The sequence below is a fragment of the Pagrus major genome, chromosome 20 (assembly GCF_040436345.1).
Source record: "Pagrus major chromosome 20, Pma_NU_1.0".
Lineage (NCBI taxonomy): Eukaryota > Metazoa > Chordata > Actinopteri > Spariformes > Sparidae > Pagrus > Pagrus major.
In genome coordinates this window covers 5502877-5526525 of record NC_133234.1, presented here as the reverse complement: position 1 = coordinate 5526525, position 23649 = coordinate 5502877, and the positions used below count along the sequence as shown (strand labels likewise).

The 23649-nt window shown below is 39.3% G+C and overlaps 2 protein-coding genes across 2 annotated transcripts; both read left to right on the top strand.

The window, feature by feature from the left end:
- The first annotated feature begins 598 nt into the window (after window positions 1-598).
- Window positions 599-12846, top strand: ube2d1b (ubiquitin-conjugating enzyme E2D 1b). Its single transcript, XM_073489435.1, has 7 exons — window positions 599-836; window positions 4320-4383; window positions 7228-7259; window positions 7531-7608; window positions 9521-9626; window positions 10417-10510; window positions 10886-12846. The coding sequence occupies exons 1-7, from the start codon at window positions 813-815 to the stop codon at window positions 10929-10931; spliced, it is 444 nt and encodes a 147-aa protein (XP_073345536.1). The 5' UTR covers window positions 599-812; the 3' UTR covers window positions 10932-12846.
- Window positions 12847-13707: 861 nt separating this feature from the next.
- tfam (transcription factor A, mitochondrial) lies at window positions 13708-22674 on the top strand. The gene is made up of 7 exons (XM_073490281.1): window positions 13708-13893; window positions 14853-15001; window positions 15243-15313; window positions 16289-16438; window positions 16788-16883; window positions 21009-21065; window positions 21185-22674. The coding sequence occupies exons 1-7, from the start codon at window positions 13808-13810 to the stop codon at window positions 21455-21457; spliced, it is 882 nt and encodes a 293-aa protein (XP_073346382.1). The 5' UTR covers window positions 13708-13807; the 3' UTR covers window positions 21458-22674.
- Window positions 22675-23649: the final 975 nt, after the last annotated feature.

Sequence of the window (23649 nt, the reverse complement as noted above, 5' to 3'; positions counted from 1 at the left end):
GGAAAGACACTGTGGATCAATCAAAAAATAATGGCCAGCTCAGATTTCAGCTGGTAATGTGTGTAAAGGAATAAACATATGTTCAGTATCCTAAATTCATAGTTTGTCAATGTACATCTCCCTCTCTGCTCACCTGAAGGTACAATCCACATCCTCTGGATACAAGGTGGCCACAGGGGTGTTGGGGATACTGTACACGTCATCCCTTAGTCTTGTTTTCATCAACAATAATTCAAAACAGTGGTGCAGAGGAAGTGAGATTACATTTACGTAAACTATATCAAATGAGAGAAAAAATATAGAGTACTGGATCATTTGTAAACACAGACATATGATGCAGCCGACTGAACACAACGAGTAGTGTACTTTTTACACAGTCATTTAAAGTAACCTTTCTTAAGGCGAAATTGCGTAATTGTTGTTATTTTGTGGCTGGGCATTTACATGTGCAAATAAAAGCTGATCACTTGCAACCAAAATATATACAGAAACCTTCATAGGCTTCAATCGAGTCACAATCGAGAAGCTGTATCAGCGTTAATGGGCGTGTCATTGCGGGACTTCTGTATAGTTCCCGTTACACCCACTAGCAACATTCAGAACTACGTTTCCCATGATCCACTTCGTAGGAGCGACCGTAAACAGAAGATTACGGAAACAAAAGAGGTTTTATAAAAACACACAACACAAACACATCCCGGGCTGTCGAAGTACTCACGGAACAAACTACATCCGCTGACTTCGCTTCTGATAACAGAAGTTCAGATAAAGAACGAGTCGCAGTGAGTTGAGGACGAACAGCATCAGTCAACATGGCTCTGAAGAGAATACAGAAGGTATGTTTGATTAGCTAGCCATGGTTGCCAGCTAACAGTAGCGTTAGCTAAGTGGCCCAGCGAATGCTAATGTTAGGATTCATTTCCGAAAAAAATGTTTTTCAACGAAGATTCAACTCTATATCCGCATTAAAACAACTTCTGTTGAACTTTGAAAGGTTTTTGGAGTTAATTTGTGCGTTGACACCTCTGAGCTCAGGCAGCGCACAGTCAACGACAACTTCAAAGTTTGGTACTCTCGCTAACTAATAGCTCAGTGGGTTTTGTAACTGCTCCGGCTGCCTCCATGTCACTGTGTTCACTGCTGTCACTGCTGTTACTGCTGTCGACGCTGTCACATTCCTGGCCTAAAGGATTCATACTGCCTTTCTACTCGCCCTGTGTTAAATATCCTGTGTAACACGCATCAGCATTTCAGAATGACGCCTGATTACTCGGTTTACTTTAGACCCCTTTCACACTGGCACCTTTTAGGAGCTGTGTTTGGGATTAACACAGGACTATGCTAACTGGTGTCCTTCATCTGAATGTGTCTGTGGTTGTTGTAGCTGCAGCAGATGTTGAGAACAGGAAGAGAAGACGTAGCTGTCCTCGTTAATGTTCAGATTTTCATTACAAAACACACCATGTTTGAGTGTTTGAGGAAACATGCCACCTACTAACACACAGTCACTGTCTGAACGGTGCTTGTTGTTACGGAAGATGGAAAAAGGAAACAGGAAAGGCGTGTTTCTCCCGAATAAAGTTTTTAAATACACCTGTTTGTCTGGTGGAGCCTGTCTGAGGAAACATTTGTAACGTAGAATAACCATTCAGCCGTCATAAAAATAAAAAATGCACAGGTCCATATATTTATGGTGTGGGAAAATAAATAACATGACCTGAACCAACACAGTACGTCACCAAATCCACTTGGATTTGATCTTTGGTGAAGCATCTACAAGTCATATATCATATGTAAAACCATTTCTAAAAGGCAACCAGGTCAACTTGTGACCACGCTGTGTCTGCACTGAAGACCTTCTCCGGTTATTTACTGATTCCAACACGAATACGCACCGTTCAACCCCGATTTTGTCTGTAAGTTAATCATCTATTATCTTTAAGGCTATGTTGTAGAGACATAAGAAGCTAGAAAATAATTTTGTTCAGATAACCTGCTGCCAAAAGAACACAACAACTGCACAAAACCAAAAATAATTTCAAGAATGTCCTGTTCAAGAATACAGATCATTGGTTATAGAAAACATGCACTATATGGCCAGAAGTATAAACACGCCAATATTACATCCACATGTGATCATCACTGAGTTTGTGCAGCCGATGCAGGATCTTTAAACTTCAGTATTACTTGATTACATCTACAAACATACACACTACAGTTTTCAATGACCCTTTGTGCTAACTGGTTTTAAACAGGTGCGTATTTGTGTTGGAATCAGTAAATAACCAGACATTCTACATTCTAAATGTTTCCTCAGACAGGCTCCACCAGACAAACCGGTGTATTTAAAAACTTTATTAGGGAGACACACGTCTTTCTTGTTTCCTGTTTCGATCTCCCGTAACAACAAGCACCGCTCAGACAGCGACTGAGTGTTAGTACGTGACAAGTTTCCTCAAACAGACTCCAAACATGAATCTGGTGTATTTTGTAATGAAAATCTGAACAAAGAGACATTAACGAGGACAGCTACGTCTTCTCTTCCTGTCCTCAACATCTGCTGTAGCTACAACAACCACAGATGCATTCAGATGAAGGACACCAGTTAACATAGTCCTGTGTTAATCCCAAACACCGCTACTAGTCGATCTAAGCCAACGAATTTGGGCTACCTGCTTCGGAGCAGAGCCAGTAATCCCAGGATTAAAAATTGGTGTTAGCCCACTTTGGGTCGTGCCAGGATTGTGTCAGTCTGACGGTTTTCTTGGCCTGGGACTGAGAAGGGTCTAAGAATGCTGTTGATGAAGGTTCTCAGTCATCCAGGTCATGGTAAATCTAGGTGCTGTATCGTAGGCAACTGGACTTGTTTCAGTTTCTTGAAGACGTTTCACCTCTCATCCAAGAGGCTTCCTCAGTTCTAACTAACTGGAGGAGTTGCAGGCCTTTAAACTCTCACTCTCTTTTAAACTCTGTGTGGGAGTGTCCTTACAGAGTTGTTAAGGACATGTGTAAGCTCTGAGTTTCAGAGTCGTTAGGGCCACTTGTGGGTCGTTGAACCCAACATGCCTTCATGTGGGTTGCTAGGGCTAGGTGAGCCCAGGTGTGAATGGTTGTTAAGCTGTCTGGGGAGAGAACTCAGTACAGCATTGTAGGTGGGTGATCAGTAATGTCTTAGGCCACCTCCTCTGTTCAAAGACGGTCATTCCAGTTTGACAAAGATGGATTCTTTTACTCCTCTTTCAAACCATCTGTCTTCTCTGGACAACATGTTTACATTGTTGTCCTCAAAGGAATGGATTGAGAATGCTGTTAGCGCAGTGTGGAAAGTCTTTTAATGTAAGTGGACGACAGCCCTGTTGTATTTGATGTACTGTTGCACTTCTGACAGTGGACAAGTACTGCAGTGAACATTTTATTCAGAGCACACAATGTCATTCCTTTCTAACTGTTTCGGTTTTTGCTATTATTGCCAGACATAGACACCAGAGATGAAGTGAGATCAGTATGTTGTTGAGGTATGCTGAACCTAAAGCCAGGGTTTTCAGTGAGCCTATGGTGGCTCTCTATGAACTTGGCTAGATTGTTGCACATCTAATCTGGGTCTATGTTCAGAGTTTTAGATTTAAGTTGGTTATAAAAAGCACCATCCTTTCACTGATTGTCTTTTTGACAATATGCCCTATGAGCAATACACATTTTAAGCTGAGAGATTATATTACATATGCAGACTTGCTGAGCCCTACGTTAGCAATGTCATAAAACGAACCTGTTATTCCAGTAATGCAAACTGTATATAATGTGTTAAGCTTGAGCTGTTTACCTCCACCTCAGTTTCACTGATGTAGACAGGGGTGTGTGTCTTTGCCTCCTTTTTTTCTAAAATCAACAATCAGCTCCTTGGTTTTGTTGATGTTGAGCAGTAGATTGTTCTCTGTGCACCACTCTGCAAGATTTTTGATATCACTAACATCAGTTTGAAAAAGTGAGAGGGTAGTGGCATTATTCAATGTGAATAATCTTAATCTTAATTTAGGGTCCACTCACTCCTCCATCCACTGAAGAATACAATGAGGTGTGATGGAGAGTGAGACGAAACTAGCTGACCTTGAGTTAAGATTGATTTTCGTTTTGTTCATTTTTTATGTTAGTTTTTTGGCTGATATCTGTTACCTGATACATCTTTACTCAAAAAACTTGTGCGATACACATGAAGTGAATTTTCTTCATTTTTACTCTAAGTTAAAAATGAGGAGTATTACATTTGATTAGTACCTGTTTAGCTGATGAATTACCAGCAATGTTTCTTCTGTATTGGTCAGGAGTTGCAGGACCTGCAGAGAGACCCTCCAGCACAATGTTCTGCTGGACCTGTGGGAGATGACCGTGAGTAAACACACACATTTAATGCCATCATTTCACTCCTGAGTGTATTAGAAAGTAGCTACTTCCTGCTGTTTATACGGTTAATATGTGGCAATAGTGCACAAATATTCAAAAATCTCAAACCAAACATTTTACTGTTTCCTCATGTTCGCAAAAATTCAGATTAAAAAAGCTACACTAAATTGGTCTAATGTAGCAGCCTTATGTTGCTTGCTAATGTGTAATCAATTTATTTTACATAAATATTTGAGTAGAAAATAATTGCAGTTTTCTCAGAAGCTTCCATGTCATGTGACCCGGTAACTCCAAATCAGTAACACTGCTGAATTGTGTTACTACATAGGAAAAAAAGGACTCCTCTTCTTTATTTTATTTGAGTTCTCCATTTTATTTATCTTGAATAACTTTTAAATCAAAATGAAGCATTTTTTGACCCACCTGTTGGTATCTGTTCAACTCTCACATTGGAAAGCTCTTTGACTTTATTCTTTAGTCCTAACTTTTCCCATCAGGCTCTGTGCCCTTTTTGAGGTTGGTAATCAAAAAGTGCATGGCAGGTGTGCACACAAACTGTGTATGCCACACACGCCACGCACATTCACCAGCCTTTTCCTCCTTTGTCTTAAAAAATCTAGGGAAAATTATTGTTTTGGCACCTTCATCTTTTTTGTTAGAAAGAGCAGTCATAGGGGAGAAAGAGATGTTTGAAGATTCTCATCCAGATTCCAGTTCAGGGCGTTGCAGATAAAACCAACTGTGCCATTCTGAAGCTTTATCAGCAGCTACTGGAAGCAGGCCAGATGTCAAATGATACCCATTATCCTAGCCACTGTTGGGAAAATCTGCTCCTAAATGTTACTTAGTTAAATATTTCCCTCTTATGTAATAGCAAAACTTTTAGTGGTTGTTAACAAATCCATAAACTGAACTGAACGTAGTGAGTCACCACTGTAACTGAGCTGCTCGCTGCAGACTGAGAGAGCCGTTGTCAGTTCAGTTGTAATTCACACTACATTGCCTCCCCATTAAAGACCACAAAAGTCACCGAAAACACTCATAATGTGATCGTAAATGATAGGCTGGTGAGTTATTCCCCTAATGTACAGTGTTTTTTTTTTCTTTCTACATTTTTTTAAGTCAGTACTGAACACATTACTAAACTAAGGACAATCAGAATAAGCGGCGAATGTCATGGTCATGTGAACGATGAAGGGCTCACCTAATGCTTTAGGCACCAAAATGATTTTGAGTGTGATGCGTTCACTAACTGATGTACTGCTGAAGTGCATTTGAGCAGTGATGCAGTCACTTAGGGAAAAAAATGAGTAAACTACATAGTGTGTCAGTGACAACGAGTCTTTGAACTGATCGTAGTGACTCGACTGCGCTTTGGGCCAGAGAGAAGACTCCAGAACTTGACAGCCCTGCTGTGCATAGTTACAGTTACACAACTATGATTGGACACTCGAAATTTGGGCGAGGGGTTTAACCAAGGGTCAATCATGATTCACTCTTCCTTTACAACTTATTTTGTGAGTGACAGTGGGACTAGAACTGTTTGAGAAATAAATCTATAAATACCCTATTCAGTCTGTTCAGTGGGGAGTCAGATCAATCAGATGGATGGGGGTACCTTCAGTAATTCAGGCACAGACAGGAAGTGGAGATGGGATTAACTGTTGTTAGTGGCCCTTTGATCTACTCTATCTGTACCTGTAACATAGAGAAAGATTACCAGAAGTGTGAGCTCTTGTAGACACAATGGGCTCTATCTTGTGCTCGGCGCAAAGCGTCAAAGTGTCATTGCTAGTTTCAGACCGACGCAGTTGTCATTTTCACATCCAGCGCCTGCACCCACCTGTGTGCCCCTGGGCATGTTGGTCTTAAAATGAGGTGTGGTCAGGCGCACTGATGGTGGATGGCTATCGTGAGGCAGCAGAAAGCGACAGCACCATAGACCAACAAAAGACTGGTCTACAGTCAAAGTGCAGTCTGTTTCCTGATATGTTAAGGACACATTAGATGCTCCTACACAGGCGGGTTCACGCCGTTCATACACTCTGATTTAATGATTTGAGAGGCTGCTTTCAGTTATTTTAAACATTTCCATGAACACAGGAATGTACTTAAATTGTACATGTTATGTACTTAAATATCATGGCACATTTTATCAGCTAAACTAAAAGCTGTAGTTAAAAACTCTCCAAAGGAAACCAGTCAGGAGTTTTAAATAATCAGTGAAGTATCAGCTGTTCCTCGTGCACAAATGTTAATGTGAGATACCCATATTGTTTCTGCTGCTGGAGGATCGTTGCAAGTGATGTCATTAATATTTTCCTCATTAAGGTTGATTTTTTTTTCCCCCTCTCATCCCACCGATATTGATCAGGTGATGCTTTTTATGACCTGTCCAGCCTGATCCACAGATTGAGAATTGCGCACACACAGAGGGACAAGGCAGCAGTTCCTCTTCCTCAGTTCCTCAGTATATTTTTTCATATGCAGTCAAACAGAGTTGTTGATGGGACAGATGATTGTGAAACAGCTGGGCAGAGGGTCCTGGTGCACGTTGCTCCTAAAGCGAATGGGAGAGAAAACACACCCATTAATAATTCAGAGTATAAAACCACCTCTTTGCGTCGTGTGCCGTACTTCGCGCCCAGATTATCCACCGTTTAACTAGCAAAATGGACTTTGACACACCCTAAACGCACTAGCGTGCTGCGATAGACCATCTAAATAGGGCCCAATGTGTTGTAACTGATGAATGGTAGCTCTTGAACATTGTGATGGCACAGCTGACTTTCTCCTTTGTCTCTCTCTTTCTCCCTTAATTGCTTCAAGTGTTTCATTGGCAGGCGACCATAATGGGTCCGGTGAGTATCATGCTATCACACAGACTCCTGTACTTGTGCTGTATTAGAAATGGTATATATATCTTAAAAAGTTGTTTTTCAGTCCGAAGTGATATTTAGCAAGATCTGTGGCTAAAGATGTCAGTTTTTTATGCAGGACCAAATAACTTCTAGATAAAACTGAATTAATACTAGACAGAATCAAAATGTGGTCGGTCAGTTGGTTCCAGCTGAATGCTTGTCAGTGTGAATTGTTTTACTGACAGAGATGTCTCCCATGTCTTTATATCAGGGTGACAGTCCTTACCAAGGAGGAGTTTTCTTTCTCACAATCCACTTCCCCACCGACTACCCATTTAAGCCACCAAAGGTAAGAGCTGGTTGGGTTTCTGCCATATTGTAGAATGTATCATGGTCGTTGGGCAGTCAGGAAACCCTCTAGTCCTGAAAACATCTCATATGAATGAACAATGAAATTCCTTCATACAGTATAGAACTCATTTTGATCTCCCGTTTCTGTTTAAAACATCATAAAATATAGACCATATAGTCACTTCCCGGTAGACAATTGCCGGTTGATTTGCCTTGCTGAGATAACTGATGTCAGGACTCGTCAATTTCTGTGGCCATTCTCATCTGTGACTGTAACATTTGAAAGATATATGTTTAAAAGTTTAAAGGATAGTTAAACACGGTCATCTGACCTGTCTGATGTTTGTCTGCTGTGCTTTCTTTTCAGTTTTTCCACATTTCCTCTTTGTCCTCTTTCCTCTCTCCCGCAGCTGTCCCTCAGAATGAGACAACCAGCTTCACTTGGTTCTCAATAAGATTGTTGTTATTGGCTGTTACAGATGTAACCTTGACTTTAAGATCTTTAACTTGACCTCACTGGTGCAGCTTTTGCCTACAGTTACAGTACAGGTGCATAAATTGAGTAGGGATGGGCGTTCCAATCAAAAATATAGTCGCTGGGAACTATTCGATGATTATTCGAAGATCTGCTGTTTGAATGTACTGTAGCATATATCAGCACAGATTAATATTGGCCTCGACCAAAGCCTGTAATTATGTAATACCACAGGTTATTCTCAGGCGCTGGTAAAAACACGGGGAAAAAAACCCAACGGAAAATAGATTTTTGCAGACAAAACCAAAGTCACATGAACTATTTCAAATATTTCTAATCTAATGAATGTTTTAAAATCATGATCCATCCCTAAAATTTAGAGCTCAGAACACCTGTGTCACAGGTGTCTGGTTATACAGTCTCATCAGTTAATCTAACCTTTCTAGGGCTCCCTGTCCATATAGCATTTATTTAGGTTTGTTTGTTTGCAGAGTGCTGGTACGGCGCCGGGATGAAACACTTGTGTGGTTAGAGAAATAACTCACTTTTGATTGACAGTAGCTACGCAGGCAACTTAACACTTTGTTCACGAAGGCTGACAATGTGTGGGGTCTAATAGCAAAACAATCAGCAGCAACATTCAGTGTCCAGTCTGCTCCCACAAATGGGCTTTTCCTTCTCTGTTAGGATTGTTTCTCTTTGGTTAAGCTCAGGATACGCCGATGTGGACTGAACAAGCTTGTCCCATATTTTCTTGGTTACCAGGGGGATGCCGAGTGATGAGTTCCACCTAATCTAAAATATGATTGTTTGTATGAAAAAGAGTGACCACACAAAAAAATGGAAACCTTCAGGAATGTGGCCGCATGCTGCCACATTCACGAGGAACAGTTGGCACTCAGAAAAAATGCTAAATTGACACGGGGGCTGGGCGTTATCAGAATTGAGAATTTTTAGTGGCCATTATATAAACCATCTTTGGTTATTGTCTTCGTGACCTCTTCATAATGTGTTTTATTGTGTTTTATTTTCTTTAAGAAGTAAACAATCCAATATGTGATATAGTTGCATAATATGTTGTTGTTATCCTAGACTTTTGTCATTTCCGCGTTTGTTTAATTTCAAATTGGGACAACAGAAAGTTTTAACAGGAGTCGAAGTGAACTTTCCTCTCTTCATTCAGCAGCGGTCCCACCGGGAGACATGAACAAGAAATACACATAAACAGCATACTTTACTTTGACTGAAGTTGCTATTTGAAATGGTCACATTCATGATAATAATGTCTTCATTAGTGCATTATGCCTGTACTGTAACCAACTCTAGAGCCACGTTTGGACAGAGCCTCTTGCTACAAACACTAGTATAGAAGCATGGAGGTGCATCTTCTCTGTTATACAGATCTGTGTGAATAACACGTGCATTTTTTTTACAGGTAGCATTTACAACAAAGATTTATCACCCAAATATAAATAGCAATGGGAGTATCTGTTTGGACATTCTACGATCACAGTGGTCTCCAGCACTAACAGTGTCTAAAGGTAACTACTGTCTCCATCTGCTATCACTGTGTCAAATGTAACTGCAACAACAACCTTATGTCAGGTCTAAATGTTGTCTGTTTTTTAAGAGGCAACAATGAAGTCCCTAATGAAGTGACCTCTGAAGTGTACAATATTATAGTTTAATGCCTCTTTATATGAAATCCTCTTTAATTCTCAGAATACTTGACAAAAGTATTCAATTAGTGGAATCCATATTCAGCTGCATGCTTAGAGTTTTTTGAGTTTCATTCCAAAATGTTACAGCATGTATTCATTTTGGGGGGAACTCTTCCTATGGATTTTATGTATCATTGTAAGTGTGTTACTTATTGCAGATACGCATCTTTCAAAAACAGCTTGTGCAGTATAATCCAAGTCTCATTTATCTAGTTGTATGCTCAACACTTCCAAAAAAACTTGCTAATGAAATCCTTTCTAGATAAAAGCCTGAAGGCAAACTAGTACTAAACACTCAACCAACAATGACTGCAGTCACACAGCAGTTATAGCTTATGTCACGCTGCTGCCTGGTGGAGACCCCAACTCAGTACTAAGCAGTCAAACTGACCCATAATAGGTCTACTGCTATGCCAACATGTATCATGACAGCCCAGATAGGTAGGTAGATAGGTTTTTGGTTTCCTAGTCTATGCTGACAGGGTGCACAGGATGCAGAAGTCATCACTCCTGGTGACTACATATTGGATCTATCAGGAGTAGGCTCAATTTATCCACATTTAATCTTCATGTAGACTAATGTGATATCTTTAATTCCTCTTCATTCCAGTTTTATTGTCCATATGTTCATTGCTTTGTGATCCAAACCCTGACGACCCCTTAGTTCCAGACATAGCACACATCTACAAGAACGACAAAGACAAGTGAGTATACGTACAGACTCAGGATTAACTTCAGGGCCTGTGTCCACATAATGTTTATTTCTAGCAGAAAAGTGCTAGCAGTGCTCTTGGGAGCACTGGGTTTCAAGCACTTGTGTGGTGAGAGAAAAAAATTCTTCATGTTGATTTTGATTGACATTAGCTAAATAACAATCTTCTCGTTCCCAAAAAAGGCAGAGCGTACTGAAAAAACATGATGGTGCAACTGCTCTCTCCTCATTGGGAATAATTAAAAAAGATGCCGGCACTCAGACATTATTAGCACACAGGCCCTTATTGTCTACTGATATTACTGTCAACATCAGGTGATGTGCAGTTATCATCCACTGACTTCTCTCTCTTCTCTTCTCTCCACAGATACAACAGACTAGCGAAAGAATGTACCCAAAAGTATGCCATGTAAAGAAAAAAAAAGATAAAACAACATGCTGAGAATTTTTCTTTATCCTTCATTTTTTAAGTCACAACACACTGTACATTATAGTATAGAATCATGAAGTAATCTTAGGTGAACTGTCATTACTATTCTATGGAAATCCTGAACGGCCATGGGTCAAACTATTTCCTGTGTTTTGCCGCGATAATGACTTAAATATAATTTGTTTTCTCACAATCACAAGTTATTTATGTCCTCATCACGGAATAACAAATGTTGTTATCCCGAGGTTAATGAGATAAATTGAACAGTTATCATGATAAAACAAAATGTTGCTCCCACTTATTACTTTAAGAGATCAGTAGTGTCTTGCCAGCATGTGTACATGGCATCTTGGCATAACAAGTGTAGCAACTGATTTAAGCTGCAAATGTCAGATCAAGGAGTGCTCTTTATTGATCAATGCATCAGACTGAACATTTGTTGTGTCTGTACTTTATTAGGCACACCATGCAAACACGCACTGACGTGGGTCGTAGACTACTGGACAGTTACACATTTGCTTGAGTTAATCACTGTATGTAAGACTATTGTTTCATCTGCCCCGTCTCTACACAGAATGGGTGATTTAAGCATTTTGAGCTGCTTACACTGTTATTATATCACTCACAGACTCACATACATAACGATCAACAGGTAAAGCATTCATAAAAAGTTCATATGGTTTACTTTGAAACTCTCAAACCAACACCACAGACCAGTGTGTGTATGTCATGGTCCACTTATATCAATCTATCGCATGATGAATTATCTCCTTGGAAAAAAATAATCTGTTGTTATCTTGTGATAATGACATAAATAACTTGTGATCTCAAGAAAACAAACAAAATGTAAGTCGTTATCACGGGGAAACGGAGGAAATAAAATATTTGACCCATGGCCGTTCAGGGCCTCCGTACTAATCAGACCATGTCATGTACATTATTATTATTTTTTTATCGAAGGAGGGTTTTTCTTTGAGCAGATGACAAAGATTGCCTGTGGTCATTTAATGGAGACCGTTAAAGTTAAGTTAAGCATGTCGTTTTTGCATCAAGGAAATTTTATTCATAATACACAAGTTTATTACAAATTGCTTTACAGCATTCTTGATTAGTGGATCATCCACCATATGCCAGTCAGCAACAAGCCGTTTTTCTAGAGTGGCTGAATAACAGTGCCGTTGGATGGCATACATGTTAGACAAAAAGCTGCTCCATAACTGGATAGATTCAGATCCATCAGCAGCCACAAAGAAACACACTGAACCGTATGGAAATATGGAAGGGTGCATGCCGAATATGTAAACCCTCCATTCTGACATGTATGTAAAACAAAAGAATAATGACGACATCATAATGCCCCACACATTAAAGCTTCAGCTCACTGTCGCGTGGTGGGTGTGGGAGGTTGTTGTTGAGTTATTTTACATCTTGTAGCAGACAAAGTTGAATGAAACTGTGCTTCTGCAGGTGGCCTGAAATTGGAAGCAATTCCAAGTCGAGTCATGTATTACTGTGTTCTTCATCTCTTATTATTCTTATTATTCATATTTCTATTCTTATTATTGTATACTATTTAAAACCCCCTGGAACTACAATATGTTTTACTTTGTTTTATTGAAATTAGAGTCATCACAATATGAATCTGTCATTAAAACAATGTACTCTTCCCCTGAGAATAGCTGTGATGATTGGTTGGATTTACACAGGCACAAAGATTGAAACTTGTATCTAAGGGTTGAATATGTTCTTCTGTTTGACCTCGATTCTGTCTGTATATCTATCTATTATATGAAAAGGGTAAAATTACATTTTCTGTTCCTGTGTAAACAGTCTCTTATGTCTTTGAGACCTGTGTGGCACCTTTTGTACTGAATTAAAGAATGGTACGGTTTTTATGACTTAATGGTCTAGGGCAGTTTTTTATTTTAATTTTATTATTATTTTTTGGTATCCCAGAGCTTAATGTTAATGTGTGGACAACAGTTTGGGACTTAATGTGATATTAGTTTGGTAGTCAAGACTACCTAAACCAAGACCAAGTCATGACCAAGACCAGTTGGAGTCCCGCAAAACAAAACACCCAATAAAATGTGGAGCACAATCCAAAGGCACTCCTAAAATCTATCAGATCCACTCGTGCATAAAATATCCTCATTCCAATAAGAACTGAATGCAAGTTAAAATTCCTCTTCATTGGCCTCTTTTATCATTGCCATATTATAATATATGTGTGTATGTAAAATGTACTATGAGAAATGTCTTGATACAATAATCAAAAAGCATTGCAGAGGTGAATTTTACTTTGTTTTCTATGAGCAATAAAATACAATCACGAAGGACCTGAAATCTTTATTCAACGCTCCTTTTTCATGTTTTACAACCAACCTGACACAATACTATTTTTTCTGCAAGCATCGGTTTTTGTTTGGAGACATTAGTCTTCCAACAGAAACCATCATTAAGTACAGAAAGTATCAAATAATTATTCAGCGCAGTCATTTCCCTGCAGCCCTGGTCTTGACTGGTCTTGAAATAAACTCCAGAGTGCTCTTTATCTGCGATGGAGACCAGACCGAGGAACACAACCTGAGGGGGGCAGTAATGTGACACCATGGACTCCAACTGCCGTAAAACCTCAACGCAGAAGAAGAAGAAGACGAAGAAGAAGAAGACATTTTCCCACAATGCACTTGGAGGGACTTAAGGCGCCTTTTGCGGTGCCTGCATGTCATGTCAACAAGCTCAGCTCGGCTTTTATCAGAAATATCTCATGCATGAATATCACAACACGCAGCTTCCGCGGGATACAAAGTCTGTCTCTGATCACTCTAACGGCCTCTAACGGTCAATAACACCGACATGGCTCCGTTCAGCTTAATGGCAGCAAGTGTTAGCTGCTTGGCTAAGTCCTTCAGTATCTTCTCCTGCACAAGTGCTCTGGCAAGGTAACAGCTAGCTAATCTAAAGTTACCTCACTTTGTCAGCTAGCTAGCTGAAGTTTTAGCTCTGATATGCTCTCCTGGCATTCTGCACAACGTCGCTGTTTTAAACACGTATTTCTTTATCATTAGAATTGAGATATTTTTAATGTATTTTCCATTTATATATGTAAAGGGCACCATTAGCATAGGGATAGGTCAAGTTTGTCTTTGTGTTAAAGGATGAGTGAATTATTCTGTGACCCTCAACTAATTTGTAATAGCCAGTCAGAGCCGCTTTTCGACGGTTAATCTGAATAACAGTTCCCATTTATCAGAGTGGCAGGGCTTTTAGCGGTTGTGAGGAGCTTTTAGGGTGTTTATACCTAACAGAAAATATAAGCACGTGTGTTGAGCGATAGAGATGCAATGTTGATTTCCTTCAGCAGGTGCAGCTGGCTCCAGACTCCTGCAGTTCAATGATGCCTGGCTAGTTGTAATAGAGTAGGACTAAAGGCCACAATGATCCAGTCAGCAGCACTTAACGTGAATAAAACCGATATTCATCTCCACAGTGGATTTAATGAGAGAAATAATGGAGAGATGAAAACAGGTGCTGCTGACATGTGTGGGATATGTGCTTAATTCATTAACAAAAACCTGTTTAGGGCTGCGGCAAACCAATTCATCGATTCATTGATCAATTGTGTAGTCTGTGAAATGTCAAGAAATGGTGAAAATAATGTTCATCACTATGTCCAAGAGCCTGAAGAGACATCTTAAGATGAACCTTAAGATACTTGGTTTACAGTTATATATGATGAAGAAAACTAATTAATTGTGTCATTTGAGAAGCTGGAATCTGGAATGAATTTTTCTTTATTCGCTCCAGTGATGTTCAAACTAGTGTGTTCTGTTACTCAAAGATACTCTCTGCATAATATCCTGTTTTTCTTTGTGTACGTGTTTATGCATGCATACTGTAGGGGCACCACCGTCCTCCCAGGTACATACTTCAACTTCAGCCTGGTAAAGTGTCTGACCTCTCAGGCCAGTGTCCCTCCAAAGAGACCTCTGAATGCATACATCAGATTCGTTGTTCAACAGAAGCCAGCCGTTACCAGACAAAATCCAGGTGAATCTGCAACACTTGACACTTGAGAAGGCAGCTAAAGTTACTGATTTCTTATGGCAACAACAGCTTGTAGTACTTATGCGCAAGACGTGTGAAGGAAGAGTATTAAAATCACGATGATATGTAATTCTGCAGCACATGGCTGAGCTAGATCAGTCTGAGATTTTTTCATCATAAATCAAGAACTCAAATGCTACAATTCTGTTGTTAACGATCATCTTCTTATTGTTGCCTTTTTTAGATGTCAAGGCAGTAGATATCATCAAAAAGATCGCCCATCAGTGGAGATTAATGAGCCCACAACAGAAACAGGTATTTTAGTTTATTACTTCTTAAACAGTATAAATGCTGAATGCTTTCTATTTAAAGATCTCCTCCACACATGTGTTGAGGCATACATAAACAATCTCTAATGTGTGTCTGACATGTTTTTTGCAAAAAAAAAGTATAATCACCACATTAAAATCCTTAAAATGGCTCCTATTCTGCCATCATTAACAGTTCCAGATCATATGAATCTGCAAATATTTTTCTGTATGAAGTTTAACTGCTGGCCACAAGATGTCTGTGTATGCACACAGTTGGCTTCAGGTTTCCACATCACACTTGTGTATGCTGAATAGTGGACCAGGACTGGCTTCCAAACTATTTTTGATACCTCAAATCATACTGCTAGGCCCACCTCTTAAAGTCTTTGTTTTTTAATGAGCTCAGAAAATGTGAAAACAGTCTTCTACTGTCAGACTGCACATACATCATTCTATCATCCCCCACCCATGGGTCAAAAATATGTTTTTCTTCTTGTACCTACAGTTGAATGTTTGAGCTGCTGCTCAATTGAACACAGTACAAAGACAATATATTTAATGTTTTACCTCATCAAGTTAAGGCTCACTGGTAACATTGGTAACAGGTGATAGTATCATCATTGGGTATGAAAGGGGCATCCTTGAAAGTCTCAGTCGTTGTACAAAGGATATCACTACATGGGCTCAAGAACACTTCGTAACACTGTTGGCTGTAATCACAGTTTGTTTACAAATTATTCCTGACAAAGGAATCAGGGTTATACATGTGTGGAGGGGATCTATAAGACTTAAATTGTGTCTTTGAGTGCATACATTGTAGGGTAAGTGATTGGTAGCAAGTTGCAAGTCATCTCTGTGATATTGAATAGGTGTAGAACATACGCTTTATCTTTTGTTGTCACACAGTCGCTCTACATGTGGCTTTTGTCAGTTTATTGTTGTGACCAATGTTTTTTATTGTTTTTTCTCTTCTGTTTAGCCGTATGAGGATGCCTATAAGCGGGACAGGGAGCAGTTTCAGGTGGACTTTAAGCAATACCAAGCCAAGCTGACCCCAGCAGAGATCCAGCAACAAGCCCTGGAGAAGAGGCAGAAGCTGGCAAAGAGGAAGCAAATCCGTAAAAAGAGGGTGAGAGAGATTGTAGTAAATGGGAAACAGGGATAGCATGGGGTACTCTTTTGTCAAGAGCTCAAGATTTTAATTTCTGTGCTCGTAAAAGTACATCTTAGGCTGGTATCCATATCCAGCATGTCTAGATTTTTGACTTTAAGAATTTTCACACCAGCCTCTACACTGAAACAAAGTGTGTGTCAGGACACAAGACTGCAGGGGGCACACAACCAGAGGACTGAGTTTAGTGGTTACTAAAGGAATTAAACATCCCATTGCATGCAGCAATGGCAATCTGAGTACTAAACCCCATCACATAAACTGTCCTCCCTGTGCGCGCATGTGTGTGTGTGTGTTTGTGATCCAGGAGTTAAGCAGCCTCGGGAAGCCCAAGCGTCCTCGTTCTCCGTTCAACATTTTCATGTCGGAGCACTTTGTGGAGGCCAGGGGAACCACCGTAACGGTCAGTAACCAGAGCAGTTGGCTCCACATTTGTTGGTAGTGATAGGCATTTATGTTTGATATATAAAGTTTTTGCCCTTGTTTACTGTATTCCTCCTTCTCATCACCTCTCCTGTGCTGATTTTCTTTTTCCTCTTTCTACCTCATTCAAGATAATTATTTCCCAAACTTAATTTGTCTGTTTACCCTCTTGACTCATCACCAAGAGAAATGGCTTTATTATGCTGACTATTAAATGATATCACTGGTTGACTTATTCACCTGGTTCTAATTCTGATTAACACCCCAGTATGTCCCCAAAACTGAGCTAAATCTTTTGAATTGTGATCTAATTGGACCAAACCCCCAGCAAGCTTGTCTGAGCTGGAGATGCTGTTTGACTGCAGTAACAGTGAGACTACTTTCTTGCAGGGATAGTGTGAGTCTTTCCTTCTCTGAATACCTCAAATTGTGTTTATTTAACATGGCACAACATAGAAAGTAATTGTTTAAACCAGGGTTCCCCAGTTAGTTTCCCCCCAAGGGCCAAATAATTTTAAGTTTGCCAAGTGAAGGGCCAAAACATCCACTGTGTCTGGTCTCTCATTTCATTAATTTCTTGTTTAATCGAGATGTGTAGTGCTCAAAGGAGAAGTACTATAACATTGAAATTATTATTGTTGTTATTATTATACCACAATAAGATACAAATAGGCAAATATAAATGGATGTTCACTCAGCAATCATTGAGAGAAGCGGGAGTGACTGAATGAGGCAATGTCTCTGATTCTGGGACAGTGTTCTCAATCCTGAGGCCCCGTCCCAGATGTGCACCGGAGAGTCTGTTTCTGTCCTGGCTCTTGAAAGCGTTCATAAAACTTCTTCTCTTTTGGTTGCCGTTAGCCAACAGCAGCACCTGCTTTATTAGCTCCACAACCGTTTTCTTGTTTTTCTCATCATGGCTTACAACTTCGCCCGCCATATCAATTGCACACTTTATGAATCAACTCAGCATCAGGGAATGGCTTGTTAGCTTTAGCAAGGATCCATGAAACATGCAGTTGTTGCACATCGATTAATTCATAGGCGAAACGGACTGCTTATATGATGTTGGCATGGTTGTTATTTTGTGTTTACGCTGATTTAATGTTGTAGGGTAGTTGGCATTAAAACTGTCATGCATAGTGTTGTGCTGCTTTAGCTTTTTGACTTTGCTGACAACTACAGTCTGCATTCATATTAAGCAAATCCATCTAGCATTGGCTAAGCTAGGCATCAGTAAAACAAAACAAAACTGATCAATCCAGTCAGATCCAGACAGGCGACTTGGGCTCGCTGGTGAGTGGCAGGTCTATTCGAGGCGGAGTCGAGGACATAGAAAGCGTGCAGTATGTACGTGTACCGTGTGGGATATGGTCTAAATAAAGCAGAGACGCACACACTTTACTTCACTATATGGCAGGTGCATAGTGTGACTGGGTCGGCTTTAAACTATACATGTTAAACAACAACTAAAGTAGGGCGGGGCTATATCTACAACATATATCGTTATCGTGAGATGAGACATGTACTGTTGGTGATTTTGGATATCGTTGTGTGTGTTGAAGTGATGTCATTTTCTGAACCAACCAGACCGTTCTACTTGTTCTAATACTTGCCATGACCCACTTAGGTATATATCCACCTTGTTGATGATTATTTATCAAAAATCTTATTGTGTTCATATTTTGTGAAAGTAACAATAACCATCCCTACAATGTTGTTGCAGTATCAATATCGAAGTATTTGCTCAAAAATATCATGGTATTAGATTTTGTTGCCCAGTCCGAACATTTATGAACTACTTTTGAGGACATTTCAAAATATTGAGATATAGCTTAAAAATATCACAATATTACTTTAAGGCCATACCGGCCAGCCCTAAACTATGTCCACCTTTTGTTGGAAGGCCATCTAAAAAGCTGTGATCAGCTGACTGTGATGCATTATGATGCCAATTATGACTGCACCATTAATAAGTGGTAGTGGTTTAGATCGTTAACTAGTTGACTGTACTGTGAAACTCCACATGGACTAAACCAGCAAATTGACTGTTTTGTGGATGCATACAACTGTGTGGTCTTTTTGTCAATGAAGTGTTTCAACAAATGCAGCAAAAACAATTTTATATAGCAACTTATTAGCAAGGATTATGCTGCTGGTCAGGTCTCACAAACATGCACCTTCTTATGAACAGGTGGCCATTACATGCCACTGTGGCACATCAGACCCAAAAACCACACTAACAAGTCCACGCTCCATTGTGACAAAATTTGAACATTACAAACAGAAACAGCAAGTACAGCGTCACGGCAGACATCTTTAAGGCACGACTATCTACTTAATCAGAATCAGAATTCCTTTATTAGTCCCGCAAATGGGGAAATTTGTGCGTCACAGCAGCCAAAGGACAGTTCAATCTAACAATAAACAATAACAATAGTAAAAAATAAACAATATAATAAAAAGGTAAGAAGCAGAAATAGAATTAGTATTGTATATACATAAAATGTACAAATATAAACAGTTTAATTATAAACAGTCATTAACGATCAGAGACCCCGAGAAATCCTGGACAGACGCAAAACACGTCTCTCAATCATCATCTCAGTTGACAAGTTGTACATTGTAGGCAAAATTTCTGACACGTGCACAAGCACACAGATGCATGTCATCATAAACTTACTCAAATTTGTGACTTGGAACTTTTGTGGAATTGGTTCACAGGCAAAAAGTCATCAATCACATAAACCAGCTACAAGCAGATATATGCCTCCTACAGGAAACTCATACATCCGAATCTGACCATCATAAATTAAGAGCCCCTCAAATCACTCAAATCTTCTCCACCCACTTTACCTCGAGGCCAAAGAGGTGTGGCCAACTTTTATCATAATAGATATCATGATTCACAAGAACCCAACCATCATTGCATGTATCTATGGTCAAAATAACGATAAGTAATTAAAATGATCCTTTTTCAATGCTCTCGAATCTGTCTGACTCCCTGATTATAATTGGAAGAGATTTCAAAACAGTCATCAACCCATCAGATGGGTCCAACAACTCAATCAGTACAGGCAACTCCCAAACCACAGAAATAATTAAAAAGTTCATGAGTGATTTTTGGTCTTGGCAATGATTGGCGTTTAGAAATGCGACTACAAGAGAATTTATAGTGTTCGCACCGGTTCATCACTCCTAGTCTCACACTGACTTCTTAACAAGTAACTCCAACATATTAATACCCCCTACAACCATTATGCGTCATGCTCCCATGTCTCTCACTGGGAATGTTAACCATCCTTACAAACGATCCAATAGGTAGATTTTATACATCATTATTTGAAGATCTTCACTGAAAAGAAGATTAAAGGAGAGTGCGCTTCCTTGCTTGAGATAAATGATTCACTGGAAATGGCACCATCACTACTTTTGTGAAACAGGGAAAGCAGTATTAAGGGGGAAATATCATCGTCCACACACAAGAAAAAGAAACATAACTAGAGAAGGCAAGTTCTGAAGAACTTGCTGAAAGCTGCTGCTAAATGCGCATTGGTGACTGTAAAAACATTGAATAATGCCAAGAATACCTGAATGATGTGGAATATTTAAAGTTTTTTTGAAGAGCTGACGCTAAATTAGCTTTGCTGGCTGTTAGAATTTTAATCAGACCAATAATGTATGAATAATGTGGAATATTTTAAGGTTTGTTGAAAAGCTAACACCAAGCTAAAGTCATGTCTGAAGAGTGAATAATAGGGTGAGAATTAAGGATTCAGAATATATTATTAACCGGTTGGGGCAGGGGGGACAGGACTAGAATCAACTAAAGGAGTGTGTGTGTGTCTCTCCGTGTGTGTGTTTTTCCTTCTCTCTCTTTTCTTCCCTTGATGTAATTCTATTTGTGTCACTAACTCGCATCCAGGCTTTATTGGTTCTTACAAATCATCACATAACATGATGTGTATCATCTAGGTCATTGTGTTCGTAACTGTCTACTTGTCACATAGATGTTTTCTCTTGTCATGTCTTATCAACAGTAATTAAAAAAAGCATACATTTAAAAAAACTAAGATACTAAGATGATATATTGATGTTTCTTCAGGAAAAGATGAAGACACTGATGGCGGACTGGAAGAATCTGTTCAGTCATCAGAAACAGGTCGGCCACACAATCATTACATATCCTTTTTTCTTATAGTTATAATGATTATAAATTATGCCTGTGGGAAACAAGTAGTTCATTGTTGTATTCCAATCTGTGTTTGTTTCACATGTCAGGTCTACACACAGCTGGCTGAGGATGACAAAATTCGTTACAAGAATGAGATAAAGTCGTGGGAGGAACACATGGTGGAGATTGGACGATCAGACCTGATCCGAGAGCAGTCTACCAAGAAAACCACTGCTAAAACTACAGAGAAAGTAAAAACGAAGGCTAAGGCAGTAAAGTCAACAGCAACCAGGAAGACGACGAAAAGTAACTCCAAAGCTAAGGCAGTGAAGGTCACTGCCACAAAAGGAAAGTCAACAGCAACCAGGAAGACGACATAAAGTAGCTCCTAAGAAACTGTCTAAGATGTTTTTTTTCTACCGAGTCTCAAGGGAAAAAATGTCTTTATGATAACTGAAGAGTTCTGATGACCAATGCCTCAGATCTGTTTGTTTTTTTCATATAACTTGAAAGTCACAAAGGTCCCAGTTGTCATGAATGCTCCAACAGGGCAAAGCTTTTACACATCAGACGGATCAACATCATTTTACAACAGCCCATCGATGCCAGTGTTCATATTAACCCTGAAGGCAGGACACAACGAGAGCTTAAAACAAGTGAGAGACCTGAAATGTAGTATTTTACTTATGAGGTGTTAAGATAATTGGAGCACAGATACTGTTCAAAGGTTTCATAGCACCACAGTACACTTGAAGGGAATTTAAAGGTTACAGTTGCCGTCCCAGAACCACACTGTCTTGTCAACACATTCATGAAAAGGCCTAGTAACAAAGTGTTAGCCTGTCTATCAATAAATTGTTGTAGTTTATAGTGAACAAGGGGAGTCCTTCAGGCTTTGGATGAAAATACAAATCTAGAATAACAACAGCCTTTACACAGTGCAGATCAGCTGTGTGCTTTGACATGTTAGCCAGTTGGCTGAGTAAGTTTCTGCTCCGTCTAAAGTGCCATTGGTTGCAAATTAATAGAAAGCACTTCCTCCAATGACGGTAACATGGTTCCCATGACTGCAACCTGACTGAAGACTTCGCCTCATCGCTTTTCTGAGTTTATGATATGCTTGTACAGTCGCAACTTCAAACTGTGAAATCCTTCTACTTGTCTTTAATGGCACTAGTAACATTACTGACTGACATTTTGCTTATTAAATACCAAAAGTTCCAAATCATGCTTTGTTTAAGTCGAGCTGTGCATGAGATGTTTTTTGGTCTGTTAATAGCTCTTAAACAAACAACAAAAACCCACCATGGTTCCTTCAAATGATTGTTTTGGAAGTGTTATGATCGGTTGGTTATGGGACACTCATTTATATGTCACAAAAACAAACCTCCATTATTTTTCATCTTAAATCCAGATTCTCTCCGGTCTTTGTAAGGTCACATCTGTTCATTATGAAGAACACACACTAGGCACTGGCAGCTTCTTTTGCTTGTAGAAAGTATTTAGCGCTCCCATGGTCATGCAGCATCAACTGTGGCTGATGGTTTTCTTTGTTTTGTGTGTTTACTGAATAAACATTTACCTTTCTACAAAATGACCTTTATGTTTCCTGATAAAATGACACATACAAGTGACAGAAAGAATAGACATCACCAACACTGTGCTGCAGAAACCCTCAGTCACATTTCCTGACATGATTCAGTTCAGATACTAAAGATGTGCCAATACTTTTGTCTTCCATTAGCATACACAAGCAGTATATGAACATTGTAGTGGTTTACAGTATAGATTGACTGATGGGTTTTTTCAGCACCAATACAGACCGACGACCAATATTTGGAGTGCACTGAAAATAAAAATGTCAAAATGTAAGCTGCATTTTATCTGATAAATTCCCTCCAGTGATGTAACTCAGTGGCTAAGATGCATTGTGGGTAATCTAGGCAGCAGGTTTTGAAAAGCAGACAACTGTTTTAGCATTGTGCTCCTATAACACTGACTCATGTTCAAAAACAAAACAAAAAACTAAATGATCCATATGGATAATACTACTCTGTTCAACGCATTCTTCTGGCGCCTGCATTACCCACACTTCAACTTAGCCACTGAGTGACATCACTGGATGCAATTTACTGTATCAGATTACATGCAACTTTCTCTGGAGCCACAATAGACTTTAGACCACTTATTTCATAGACAGTAGTCCTCCCCAAGACCTGAAAACACACTTTAATGTGTAAAATTGGTGGATTTACCCTTTAATTTCTCACCCCTTTGCAGTTTTAAGTGGTTATTAATGTATTTGTCAATAAATATAACTTCTCCTTTTCCCACCCATAAGGGAAGACTAAAACACAGTGACAATATATGTAACAATGTTTTTAATAGAAGTTATAATGGTTGACAAATACTGTACATTGACTGTATATTATAAACCATTTATATCTTTGTATACTGACTTAAAGCAAAGTGTACCCCAAGTACACTTACTGTCTAATAATAATAAGGTTTATATATAGTATCTCTCAAAACCAATTTCAAAAAGCCCTTTACACGTAAATAAATAATGAAG

Excerpts from the sequence above, each read along its gene's own strand:
- ube2d1b (XM_073489435.1), top strand. The coding sequence starts at position 813 with ATGGCTCTGAAGAGAATACAGAAG. Across the intron at positions 837-4,319 it reads CTCTGAAGAGAATACAGAAG|GAGTTGCAGGACCTGCAGAG; the intron begins GTATGTTTGATT and ends TGTATTGGTCAG. Across the intron at positions 4,384-7,227 it reads TGGACCTGTGGGAGATGACC|TGTTTCATTGGCAGGCGACC; the intron begins GTGAGTAAACAC and ends AATTGCTTCAAG.
- tfam (XM_073490281.1), top strand. The coding sequence starts at position 13,808 with ATGGCTCCGTTCAGCTTAATGGCAGCAAGTGTTAGCTGCTTGGCTAAG. Across the intron at positions 15,002-15,242 it reads CGTTACCAGACAAAATCCAG|ATGTCAAGGCAGTAGATATC; the intron begins GTGAATCTGCAA and ends TGCCTTTTTTAG. Across the intron at positions 16,439-16,787 it reads AGCAAATCCGTAAAAAGAGG|GAGTTAAGCAGCCTCGGGAA; the intron begins GTGAGAGAGATT and ends TTTGTGATCCAG.